We start from the raw sequence: 13,428 nt of genomic DNA on the forward strand, positions 1-13,428 counted from the left end.
TCAAACTGGCTCTCATGGTCTCATTACACATGTATAAATGGAACTTTTTCTCCTGGACTTCTCTTTGGGAGGAAAAAAAATCTAAATTATTTGAAAGATGGAATTGATTTCCTTTATGGCAGCCACACACAGGGTTGGCATTTCCTTTGAGCAATCTCCCATGTTTCCAAGATCCCTTTTCTAATCAGCCACTGCCAGCTCAGATCCCATTATTGTAGATATGATATTTGGCTCTTGGGGAGAAGGTAGCACTTTGCATTAGTTCATACTGAAATGCAGTTGCTGTTCTGAAGCTCAGTGTCTGGACACCAACTCACAGATTCCAATGGCCAAGCCAGTGTCCAGGTTTTTTCCAACTAGAAAATACCTTCCCAACAGTCTGAATGCTGAACAAAGAGAGACTCTTACCCAACAAAGCCACATTCCTAGACATCTCCAGCATGACTTCCTGGTGGAGAGCTTTCTGATCAGGATCTAGCAGAGCCCACTCCTCCTTGGTGAAACAGACAGCCACTTCCTTGAAGGATATGGGACCCTGAAAGAGGAAGGAAAAGTTCCTTATTATGAGACAGGCTGAGAAAAGTCTTTTAAGGTCTCTCAGAAACCCCCAAAGCTGAAATTTTCAGTAAAGTACACAGACAATTTCCTGGTAATCTTCAGAAATTGGAGTCCATGCTCTGTCTTTCACCCTCTCAGGCTGTTCCAGCTTTAACCTTTGGTTGGAAAGTGGCTGATCAAGTGAAGCTCCTCCCAGTAGAGCTGTTGGTCAGGAAAGGCACTGGCGCAATATAGTTGTTGGGGAAGGGAGGAAGATAAAGGAAACGCCTGAATAAGCCCATTCACAATTTTGGGAGGTGGGGGAAATTCTCCTACCTGAGCTGGAAACATAGTTTCTATTTCTGGTCCACCAAAAAGAGACATTTCGCAGTGTAGGAACTGGTACATTGCTCTATTCTCTGTGGTCAGGACAAAAATAAAGGAAATCGATATTGCTGAATGCAGAGCAGCTGTCATCATTCATAATGGTTGCTCCAGTTGAGGAGCAGCAGCCCTGAGTTGTATAAATCCGACAGTACAGTGTTTACTGAAGACCCTGGGAGAAAATTATCTCGTCCTCAGCTTTCAACCATTAAAAACAGGCTGCAATAATGGAGAAATAGTGGGGTGATAGAACCCCAAATGGGCTGTCAGGAGAAGGGAGTGAGTCGGGCTATGAAACCTCACAAGAGCTATAAGAGGCTATGGATTAACAAAAAGAAATATACACAAACCTGCTGGCTTTGTTTTCTCACAGGGGTCATATCTGCCAACTATATCTGGTAATCAGGCCAGAGTTCTCCCTTCTGGTAATTCTGAGCTACTTTTGAGCTTAGATCCGCTAGCACTGGGACAAGAACCTTGCCAATTGACCTGGGAGGTCCAGCTATTCAGTGCACTGACCGTTCAAACCCCATCTAGTCAAGTATGAATCAGGTGTGTTAGGGTTGAATGAACAGACACCAATTCCCTCTGAATGCAGGTGAGGAGGACCCTCAGATAGCTTAGCCTTCTTTTCTATGTTCAGACCGACTCTCTAGTTTTCCTCACTTATTGTCTGCTATTTCATGGAATGTTGTGGGTTGGAACTCTAAGACAGTAGATCGTGCCTTTCCAATTCAATGTCTAAGTACGTTATGTACAACCGCTCCTTCAAAAACTAAGAATAAGGAACTTACTTCAACACTGTGGCTTGATTTAGATGGCCATCTGGCAAGAAAAGGGCTGGGAAGAGTAAATATCTACAACCCATTGAAAGAATTCATCAATATTTTGGTGATCGACTTTGTGGGTGACACACCACATTCAGAAGGAGCGTAAGGAGTCTTTTCAGGCTTTATATGGGCAAGAAGCCATGACTCTGATGGATTGTGTGGCTTAAGTGAATTCTATTCTGGAGCAGTATCCGGTATAAGGTACTGACATCGCCTCTTAAATTAAAGAACTGAAAGCTCCAGAAAACAATTTTGTGACTGTGCAGGTTGTCCATAGTAATTTGGATTGGTGGACTGCAGAATTAACATTTCTTTGTGTACGTTGATCAAACGCTAAGACTTTGTAGGAAATGTAGTCTAGTCATAATAATCCCTGTTTAGAAAAAAACAAAAGGATCCTCCTGCTAATTACTGTTCTATCAAGGGGAGTATAATGAGCAAGCTGTATGTAAAATAGCGGAGTGATAAAGAGGAAAGCCTAGATATAAATTACATTAAGACTTCAGTTAAGCCCCTACAGTAATATGGCATCTCCGGAGCCACTGTACCATCAAAAATTTTGAGAAATCTTTTCCAAGTACCTGGGTACTTTCCAGTCATGATCCTTTGATAAGAAGCTTGGTTAATTTGAGTTGCATTAATTATTAATATTTTAATATTAATTAATATTTTAAATTACTAGTTAAATTTATGCTTCTTCTCTTCCAGACTAGTTCTGTTAACTTTAGCAGCTAATTTTACAACTAAGAGGAAGGGATCCATTATGCAAAAACTGAATAATTATGGATTCTCACAAGATGATCAGATTAAACTAGGCTTTGGTTGGGCTAAAACAGAGCTTGGGTAGAAAATTCTAAAGTAAAAAGAGCGCATTCCAGCTTTCCAGGCAGAATATTTGTAGGTAATCAGGTGATTAGTTCTGGTACAGTATGGTACTTTTAAGTCATGCAGGAATCTCAAAATATGTAAGTCTAGTTGTTGGTGTTTTGAAGCATTACCAATACAGTATTAGAAGGTAAATATTTACAAAAATCTTATGAAGGCTGGGTCTGCCCAGGTTAAGTAAGATATATTGAGGCCTTAATTCATTTTCTTTTGTGCTGTACTATATATAATAATATTTGAGAACACTATATCTCATCTTAATTTCCCAGGGCGTTCAAATTTATTTCCTCTTTAATATCTGCTTAAAGAGCAGCATGATTTAGTTTCTTTAAACCTTTGTAACTGTCATGAGTAAGGATGGCGAGCCTCATTTCTTGGTTTTCTGAAGACATTCCAAACGTATCTCCTTAATTTCTTGTTCCTCCCTCTTTCGATGGGAGTAGGAGTTTGTTAGGATTGATGTCCTAACAGCCAGGAAACACGCTGAGACAAGGAACTGATCTCTAGTATTTATTGCTAGTACTTAACAGGAATCCTAACAAACTGAAGAAGCGTGGGAAAACCCAGACATATAACCCCCAAGGGTTAAGGCGGTCCCGATCTGTGTCTCTTGGAATGGCTGACCAATTCCTCAGTGCTACGCATGCGCTTGACAGTCTGGATGGGAGCCCCCTGCTCGCCATCCTTACTCATGACAGTAACTCCTTTTACAATGTCTGCAGAATTTGGACAGAACAGAACGATAAGTATTAAGGTTGACTGCTAATTAACTAACGTTTTTAGTTTTGCTAATTTTTTTTTTTTTTTTTTGCTTGTACCAATCTCATTAATTTGGGGATTCGGTATTTTTTTTCACTTCACTTTTATCTTATTGTATTTATATACCCTTCATATTAACTGCACTTCTTGTTTTATACCATTTGGCTTAGTTACAGCCATAGTTACAGCCTATGACTAATAGATCTGTAATTACTGTATGCAGCCCAGAATCACTTCGCGTGAGATAGGCAGCTATATAAATCTGATTGATAAATAAATAAATAATTTTTTTTTAAAAAAATGACTTCTAGAGGAAGAAGTGGCAGACCGAAGACGGCTCCGCAAAAAGCGGAGCTGACAACCACAGTGAAAAACAAAGAGCCGGTGACTAGTCCGGCTCTTTGGAACACCTCCAGACAAGGAAAGGACAGAAGATTGCCCACATGTGCACTAAACAGTTAGTCCTCGCAAGGAGACCACAAGACAATGGTCCCCAGCAGGTTTTGAGCCCTGGGAGATGACTGGAATAGCCATCTTGCTCACATCTGCAGTCAGCACCTTTAAAGGACACTAAGTTCACAAACGTCCTTTTCTAATCACATTCAGAAATTGCTTGTTAACGACTTTTAAGCTATTAGAGACCTTTGAATCAACAAATCTGAAAATGCCAGGTGAGTTTGCTTTCAATCCTTAATGAAAGAAAATTTTAATCGTAAGCTTAAGAATTTTTTAAAAATCAAAATAAACAGCAAAAAACTAAATAAGACTTTGATCCTAGTAAGTTATAAATGGATTAAGGGCCCAGATAAATTCGAAGTAAGATTTCTGAATGAATGATAAAGAATTCTTCCCATGGGAAATAGATTTGTTTGGATTTTTGCAAGACGCAATAGAGATAAGTAATTTTAAGAACTGGACACTAGAGGGAACTAAAGATTTTAGTTAAAGGAGAAAAAGACACAAGCCTGATTGACAGCTAATTAACTGGGACTTATAAAATGACACAAAACATTGTAACATTGAAAATATTGAAGGACACTTTTAAAAAATAGAATTAGAAGTTAGTATCAACAACGTCAATAGTGATGTTTGGTTCTACGGATAGACAGTGTCCAAAAGATGTTATGGAGAAATGGCAGATGAGGAATAAGTTTTATTTGACAAGGCAGAGATGGCATTGAAAGTACATCTACAAATGACAGGCTATGAGAATGCCATGGAAAAGGATGTCTCACTGGACATACAAAAGAAATTGGTTGATCTTTAAAGAATCAAAAGGGAAATACAAATAATAAACCAAGAGAGTGGCCTGGATAAATTTTTTATATTGGATTTACAAAAGAGACTTGTTAAAGCTTTGAAGAATCTTCTGAGAAGGGACAAAGAAGAAATGAAAAGAAATAAAATTCTACGACATTATTTGAATGAACTAAAGATCAAGACTGTTAGAAGTAAAAGGAAGGAATATGAAGTTGGTTTATTTGATGGTTAAAATAAGGTATGTTGTTGTTTCTGGTAAACCTTAATGGACTTTCTGCTGGCACCAGGACTGAAAAGATGATGCTTTATGGATTTGTCTATAGATGGGAGATGGGATATGGGATGAAGAGATCATTGGCTGTAAACTAAGAGGGGGTGAAGAGTTGGTAAAACCGTTTATACTTGTGATGAAGCTTGGAAGTTATTTATATATTTCTTTTCTCTTTCTTTACTATATTCTTACTTTTTTCCCTTTCTTTTCCCTTTCTATTCGCTACATTTTTTCTTTTCCTTTGCACCTTTCATCCTTTCCTTTCATTCTTCTTACTTTCTTTTAGTTTGCATTAGATTTTACTATTGTAATTAAAATCCTTAATAAAATGTATATTTTATTAAGGATTTTAATTATATGTATGTATGTATATAAAAAATCAGTCTGTAATAAACCTATTTGTCTATCTTTCTATCCTCTTACCTACCTATCTAAAGCATCTCTTCTGGGGAAACTAGACACAACTGCCATTCAGGAACATTGGCCAAATATTGATTGTAAAAGATGTTCATGAATGAAATAACCTAGGGGAATTGGGGAGCTCTTGAGATTCATTGCAGGCACAAGGAACATCCTCTTACCTGGCAATGTGCCCTGCTTTGGATCCTCTTGGGAGCTCCCGCCAAAGAATGGATCCTGGGAAGAATTTAACAGATCCCCTCTCACCTCAGAACATTCAGTGACCAAATCCTGAAACCACAGACAGGAGGAAAAATGGGAATTAGAGAAACTGAACATCAAAACTAAACACAGAGGAAACCAGGATCAAAATGGTTCACAGGAACTGGGGGTAGAATTGACCCCAGGTGAAATTCCCCAAATATTCATTATCACCCCCTTGGAACCAACAAGACCTGAAACTCTTCCAGATCCTTCTTCTCTTGCCTGGCTCAGGAGGAAGCCTTCTGCCAGGGCCACCGCCTGGGAACTGGTCTCCGCCCCACACTCCCGGACCCAGCTCTCCATTTCCAGGGGCAAGATGGCCAGGAACTGTTCCAGGACCACCAGGTCCAGCATCTGAGCTTTTGTGTGCTTTTCTGGGTTCAGCCACTGATGGCAAAAGTCGTAGAGTTGGGTACAAACCCATCGAGGTCCCTCAGCCTGCTGATGGTGGAAATCCTTGAAGAATTGTCTTCGTACATTGAAGCTCATTGTCCTTTCAAGATCCAGAATCTTCTGCCTGGTGTTTTTCCTCACTTTCGCACTACTCTCCCTGTGAAGAGGAAGAAGACAAATGGCTGCTCCCTTACATTCTGGTCTTTCTCCATCCACGTTCACTCTCTGCTCTTCAGCAGCTCCCAAAGGGTAAAAGATCTCCAAGCCTCTTTCCTTTGTAGGACCAGAACCTCAGGAAGAGGTTACTCTCAAAAAACCTGTAAGGCCCACTGAGCCATCTTTGGAAACATGTTATCTTGGTCTCTCCACAAGTAGAACTTCACTGGCAAAAGTAGATACTGTACTTCTAGCTCCCAAACTGAAGTGGAAACAAAAGAAAAAAGCATTCATACAGGCCAAGGCATTGAGAGAACAATATCGTTCATAAATGTTTCCCAAAGTTTGAGTTTTCTAAGAAAAATCCTTCAGAGTTAATGTTTGCAGAGAAGATCCAGAAAAAGAGCCTTTTCAGATCAGGGACAGCTCCCTCTCTTTCTCCAGAAGGGAATGTGCTCATTCCAAGCGGAGGGAAGGATCTGAGGCTCGAGTTGTTTCTGCATCGAAGTCTGAGTAGAGGGGAAGCCCCCTACTCTGGGAGCCAAGATCCACTGAGCTGCAGATGCCCCAGATGTGCTCAGCAGGCCCTCTGCATTCAGCCCTGGTCCTCTGCAGCAGAGCTTGCACAGAATGGATGCTTTGGCCAAGAACTGGCCTTTCCCTGGAGGTCACACGAGAGAAAAGGCTGCCCATCCTCTGCACCCTCATCTTGAGTAGGAGAAGCAAAGGCTGCAACCTTTGGGCACTTCGGTATCACAGCAGGAACTCTGTCAGGGCCATGCAATGAGAGAGGCAGGAAGGCAGCCCTCCCACCCCTTTTCCAGGGCTTCCCCAGACCCCGGGATCCGGGGCACCATGGTTTGCAAGCTAACCCAATTGCACCAGGCAGGCTCCGTCCTTATACCCGCTTCCCCTTTCTTGGGCTCCCTGCTTCACCATCCGGCTCCCCAGTCTGGCTTTTCATGCGGGCTCACTCCGGTTTCATGCCTGGGGAGGAAGGGGAGAGCCCGGTCCCTCCACCCGAGGGCTGCCCCTGCTGCGTGGGAGGCCTGGGAACCCACCTACACCCGCTTCGCCTCCAGAAAGGCGCCCCAAAAGGTTAACACGAGGGACGGCGTCTTCCTAGAAAGGCCAGGAGTGCCGGCCCCGCCCGCAAACTCCCTGCGCAACCTTCCGGGAGCAAAAACTCGGCCTTCCGACGGCAGGCCCTGGATTGGCCGACAGGGAAATATTCGTCCAATAGAAATCAGCGCTCCTACGTTGCTAGGCTGGCTCAACGGCGCTTGTCCGGAAGGGAAAGCGCCCGCCGGGTGGTGCTTGCGGGAGACCAAGAGGGAAGGCGTGGGGCTGGCGGGCGGGAAAGGGGGAGCGTTAACCTCAGCCCCCAAGAAGCAGAGGATCTGGTAGATTTAGTTTAGGAGAGGGCATCTCTTCCCGCGGGCAGGAAGGGGGAAGCTCCTACCCGAACGACCACGCTTTTGTGCTGCAAACGCAAGCAATCAGACCTAGTTAGTGCGTGGATGGGAGACCACCAGGTAATCCCCGGAGCATATGCCAGATTGCCTGGGTTAGAGTTAGGCCGGAATCCGGTCGATAGTCATTCTATGGGATGTCTGCCTGTCCTACTGTGGTGCAAAACTGCCACTATTAATTGAACATTGAGATGTCTCTTCGCTAAAAGCCATCTATATTAAAACAATTATAAAATATTACAATTCACAAGACTGTTTTTGTTACCTTCTACTTCAGCACATTCTTGAGAATCCTCCCTTTAAGCTCCTTGGGGTAACTTTTATTGATTGGATTTATTCCTTCCTTTTCTGCCTCAAGTTCAGATGCTGAAATCCCCCCCCCACACACACACACACACACACCTCCAAGATGTAGTTGTTTGGCAGTGGTGTCAACGTCCTGGAGAATTTTGAATATTTGAGATCTAGATGATGGAGCAGTTATCAAGCTGGTCTAGTAAGAGCAGGAAAGCCCAGATATAAATGCAACTCAGCTGTGGGAATTCTTGTCTTTGGCCAACACCTTTTTGGGGTCTTTCTTAAAAGCCCACCAACCTCTGCAAACAGTTTGTGAATAAAGACTACATTCAGATTTTGCTTCCATATGGGTTCTACTAAAATAAATTAAAAGGGAGTGACCAGGACAAGCTGGCATGTCTAAAAATAAGGGTGGTGGGGGTTAGTTGCAAAAGCAGAGAAAAACAGAGGCAAGTATAAATTAAGATGTAACCAATGAATAAATTCAACATTTCCTTTCTCAATGCTCACTCCAATTACTTCTCCGAGATCCGAAAGCTGTAGCAAGTGCACTGGGCACCCTCACAGGTACCTTGGTCGCTGTTGAAGGTAATGTTGTCTGAACCTATGTTCCCTCGCCTGATCTTTTTCTTCACATGAAGCTTGCACAAGGATGTAGTGTGAATTGTTACAAAGGAACAGGGGACTCTGCTGCCTGGAATGGCATTCCTGGCCTGTTTCTTGCAAGTTGCCATCTGAATTGCCACAGCTTTGTTGCACCCAAAGCTTTTTGCATCATCCCTGTCATGAGTGAGGATGGCGATCAGGGGGCTCCCATCCAGGCTGTAAAGCGCATGCGTAGCACTGAGGAATTGGGCAGCCATTCCAAGAGACACAGATCGGGCCCGCCTTAGCCTTTGGGGTTTATATGTCTGGGTTTTTCCCACGCTTCTTCAGTTTGTTAGGATTTTCCTGTTATGTAGCAGCAATAAAACACTAGAGACCTGTTCCTTGTCTCAGCGTGGTTCCTGGCTGTTAGGACAATCCCCCTCTGCTCTATTCTGTCCACAGAAGAGAAGAAACGGGGAGAGGAGGGGAGATACAATGAGAACCCTTATGAGCATCTGATGAACTTGCCTTGAGTAGAAACTTGATTTTGGCCCTTCCTTTGAATGGGAATAAGTCTCTCCGGTTGCCTCCTCTTTCACATCACACCCCCACTGTGCAAAAGTGAAACGAAAAGCCTCTGTTCCGAGTCCTAACAACTGTTGAAATGCCATCAGCTCCTGAAGCAAGAATTAATATACAGTAGACTTAAAGGGGTAAATTGCTACAGTCAGGTTTTGGGGGGGATGTGGGAGAGAACAGGAAGTGCTGGTTGCTGTTACTCCTAGAGCAATGGGTGCATTCCAACCTGATGGGACCTTTCCCCTACACAGAGCCCGTGCTGCCAATTAATTAAGGCGTCTGTCAGGTACCATCCAAGCTACTGAACTTTAGTGCTCATTCTACGCCCATAGGTTGCTCTGATGTTCAGATGTTGCATGTTTCGGTATTAAAAGGCCTGAAAATAAGTAAATATGAAAAGGCACGAACGCAAAGTCTGTCTATGTCATACTTGTTCTTTTGGATTTAAAAAAAAAAATAAAACATGGGGGGGGGGGGCGCTTGGCCACCAGGCCGATTGTGTCCAGTGGATACCTTCAGGACTCAGGCTGGCTCTCCTCAGAGGCAAAAGGCGGGAGGGGTGGCGGTTGGCACCTGAGGCACAAGGAGGAGCCTCTGAGGAAAGGCAGTGGGGCGGAAAGAGGAATAAGAGAACAAGAAACCGGGCAACAGCTGGAGATCGGAGGCCAAGGAAGGTGGCCAGCTGCAAGCTGAGGCCAAGGTGGGGTGGTGGCAGCAGCAGATAAAACTGAGGCGTGGAATATTGTTCTCTTCCCCGAAAATCCTTCAAATCCAAAATAAGGAACATTTTTTTCCCCTCAGAGTTGACAAGGAAAAAACATGTCAGAGCAAGAACAAAGGAACTCCACTGGCATGAAGAAAGTCAAAGGAGAAAGAGAAGAACCGGACAGAAAGAACCCAAGAGATTAAGGCGGGCACAAGTCTTTGAAAAGAGCATCCTAATGTCATAGAAATAACTTCCAAACATTTGCCCGTTGCCCAAAGGCCGTGTCCATTAACCAGATAACGGCAGGAAAACAACCAGGGCTTGCTTTATTTCTTAAACGTGGTGCCTTGCTATTACGCAAGGTGTGAAGGACTCCTAATTCAGAGTAAGCCATGTTTTTATACTGAAAAATGAGCAAATGGGGTTTCATCATGGTTTCCATAGTGAAATCAGGCAATTGCAAAAAGTCAAGTTTTCACTACTGACCTTTAGGTTTGAAGGCTCTCCTGAACTGCCATGAATATACTTGTTTATTTCCACAGTAACTTCTTATGAGGTCAAAATGTCAGTTTCCTACTGAGTGAGGATTTACTGCTCAATTCACTCAATATTTTCATACTTAGTCTAACTTACGCCACCTAACATAAAGCATGGAGAAAGAACAAAAAACAGTCTACTTTGCTTTGGAGGGAGATAAAACAACTCTTCTCCAAAACTTGTTGTGTCTCCTTGAATCTTGGGTGAACCCAATGATTATTAGATTAAAAGAATTTACCACACACTTGAAAAATACATTTTTATGCTAAATGTGGAATTGTTCCTTCAAATAAGGTAGCAAACCTAGCAAAGGGACAGAAATTTGGCTTTGCTAGGGCCCAACTGCAGCATTAGCCCCATGTATTCAGTGGAGAAAGGTTAATCTTAATTTTGATTAAATTAAATGAAAAATAAAAAGCAATCAAATTGCAATTTTGCCCTGGTCCCCCCCGCCCTTTTTTGCTCAACATCAAAGGCCATGTATGACCTCAGGCAAGAAAAGTAGAAGATTTCTGATCTATGAGGTCTCCTCCATTTTTCTTAGGTCAACTAAGGTGAGAATTCATACCGAAGCACTTCGTTTCTTTTCCATGTGTTTTCTTTTGTGGGATATTAGGTCACTGCAATGAAGGCAGGTCTTACCACATTCATTATGTTTACATAGTTAATCCCCACCATGGATCTTTTTATGAGAAGGCAGGCGACAATGCTGAGCAAAACACTTTCCGCATTCTACACATTTATATGGTTTCTTCTCTGTGTGGATCATTTTATGGAAGGTAAAGTTGTTGGGATGATTGAAGATTTTTTCACATTCCATTCCTTTTATGTGAAGTAAGGTAACTGCTTGTTCTGAAGCTCTTTGTGTGGCTTCTCCCGTGTGAATCCTTTGATGGGAATTCAGGGAACTCTTTGTACTGAAGCTCTTTCCACATTGCACACATTTATATGACTTCTCTCCTGTGTGGATAGTTTTATGGGAAGTAAGGGTTTTGGAATGAGTGAAGCTCTTCCCACATCCCATGCATTTATATGGTTTCTCTCCGGAGTGGATCCTTTTATGGGAAGTAAGAGAACTGTTGTCACTGAATTTTTTTCCACACTCCATGCATTTATAGGGTCTCTCTCCCATGTGGATGCATTTATGGGAAATAAGGTTACTAGAGTTACCAAAACTCTTTCCACACTCCATGTATTTGTATTGTTTTTCTTTGGTGTGAATCCTTTGATGGGAAGTAAGGTTACTAGAGTTACCAAAACTCTTTCCACACTCTTTCCTCTTTCTACATGGCCTCTCACCTGTACAGATACATTTATGGGAATTAAGATCTCCAACTCTCTCTGCTCCTCCCTCTGCCTGGCCCGAGAGAGAGCTTTCTGCGAGGGCCACTGCCTGGGAAATAGTCTCTGCTCCACACCCCTCCCAGCTCTCCAGCTCTGGGGGCAGGACAGCCAGAAACTGCTCCAGGACTACCAGGTCCAGCACCTGGGCTTTTGTGTGCTTTGCTGGGCTCAGCCAGAAATGCAGATCTTGTCGGTGCCAAGGGAGTGATAATGGTATTTGTGAATTTTGGGGTATCTCCACATGTGTCAGCCCAACAAGATAGACCAGACTAAGAAACCAATGCCATGTAAGTCAGGACTTTTATTGAAACAGCTATAGTAACAGAATCTTGCAAGTCTGAATATGTTCCCCCCCACCCCAACTTTATCTTTGTGTAAACTAGGGCTTGTCTCAGATGTTTTTCTCAGCTTCTTGGCCTGGACTCAATCTCCACTTATCTGACCGTTGTCTTGGTATCAGCTCTTCCTCCTATCTTCAAGGCCATTCCCTCTTCCCTCTACAACATCCCACCATTTTCTTGCAATCCTTCCAAATAATCATGAATCTGTCCATGTGATTCTTGACTCTTAGCTAGTTTTGAAATATGCAAACATACTTTTATGTCCACTGACAACAAAGGTCCGCATAGTTAAAGCAAAGGTGTTCCCCGTAGTAACATATGGCTGCGAGAGCTGGACCATAAGGAAGGCTGAGCGAAGGAAGATCGATGCTTTTGAACTGTGGTGTTGGAGGAAAATTCTGAGAGTGCCTTGGACTGCAAGAAGATCCAACCAGTCCATCCTCCAGGAAATAAAGCCAGACTGCTCACTTGAGGGAATGGTATTAAAGGCAAAACTGAAATACTTTGGCCACATAATGAGAAGACAGGACACCCTGGAGAAGATGCTGATGCTAGGGAGAGTGGAAGGCAAAAGGAAGAGGGGCCGACCAAGGGCAAGATGGATGGATGATATTCTAGAGGTGACGGACTCGTCCCTGGGGGAGCTGGGGGTGTTGACGACCGACAGGAAGCTCTGGCGGCTGGTCCATGAAGTCACAAAGAGTCGGAAGCAACTGAACGAATAAACAACACTTTTATCTCCATTAGGTAGTCACTTTCCCAGCTGACCAATAGGGGAATGCCAAAATAATTTAGTTCAACCCCACCCCAAACTATGAAAACTATTTTTATAATAACCCCTTATCATAGTTAATCATCAAGTCTCCTTTGAGTCAAGGTTGATTCCTGATACACTCCTTGCTATGCTGCATACTTTTCTATTTGACTTCTGGGATTTTTTCTAACTTCCCGATTTACCTTCTTATCCTGGCCTTTCCTGATGGTCTCCCATCCCAGTGCTAACCAGAGCCAACCCCAAACCAGCCAAGGTCTGCTAAGTGCTACCTCCTGCTGATATTCAGCCAAAGGGCACTGACAGCATCACTCCATCATCTGGATCCCTTCAAGTAGAGAACAGGAGGCTGCATCCTTCAAGGGCTTCAACGGCAAGCCCGGATCAATGCAACGATGCAACCAAGAAAGGCCATAAGGCAGCTGTCCCACGTGCCCTTCCCGGGAGTCGGGCAGCGAAGGGCTCTCCCAGCTGCCGGAGTCCCGGATCCTGAGGCTTGCACGGCAAGCTTCCCTCTTTTCCTGGCCTCCCTCATTCAACCGCTTCCGTTTTTTCTGCAATGGGGCGGAGGCAACCTTCGCCTTCCATCCGGAGGGAGCCGCACGCACTCCGGTTCCGTACGTAGGAGAGACGCTACCGCGCTCCGACACATTT

At 43.5% G+C, this 13,428-nt stretch overlaps 3 protein-coding genes across 3 annotated transcripts in view; 1 reads left to right on the top strand and 2 right to left on the bottom strand.

Moving 5' to 3' along the window:
* Window positions 1-13,428, top strand: part of LOC134491915 (zinc finger protein 420-like) — a 363,546-nt gene that overhangs the window by 30,770 nt on the left and 319,348 nt on the right. The window lies entirely within an intron of this gene.
* LOC134492032 (zinc finger protein 493-like) overlaps window positions 1-13,428 on the bottom strand; it is a 149,204-nt gene that overhangs the window by 17,946 nt on the left and 117,830 nt on the right. Inside the window, 3 exon segments of the mRNA XM_063296156.1 lie at window positions 409-535; window positions 874-956; window positions 5,508-5,616. Of these exon segments, the coding sequence (XP_063152226.1) occupies window positions 409-535; window positions 874-956; window positions 5,508-5,616 (319 nt within the window).
* LOC134492022 (zinc finger and SCAN domain-containing protein 16-like) lies at window positions 5,678-6,418 on the bottom strand. Its single transcript, XM_063296150.1, has one exon. The coding sequence runs from the start codon at window positions 6,076-6,078 to the stop codon at window positions 5,692-5,694; it is 387 nt and encodes a 128-aa protein (XP_063152220.1). The 5' UTR covers window positions 6,079-6,418; the 3' UTR covers window positions 5,678-5,691.

This window comes from Candoia aspera, chromosome 2, assembly GCF_035149785.1.
Source record: "Candoia aspera isolate rCanAsp1 chromosome 2, rCanAsp1.hap2, whole genome shotgun sequence".
Classification (NCBI taxonomy): Eukaryota; Metazoa; Chordata; class Lepidosauria; order Squamata; family Boidae; genus Candoia; species Candoia aspera.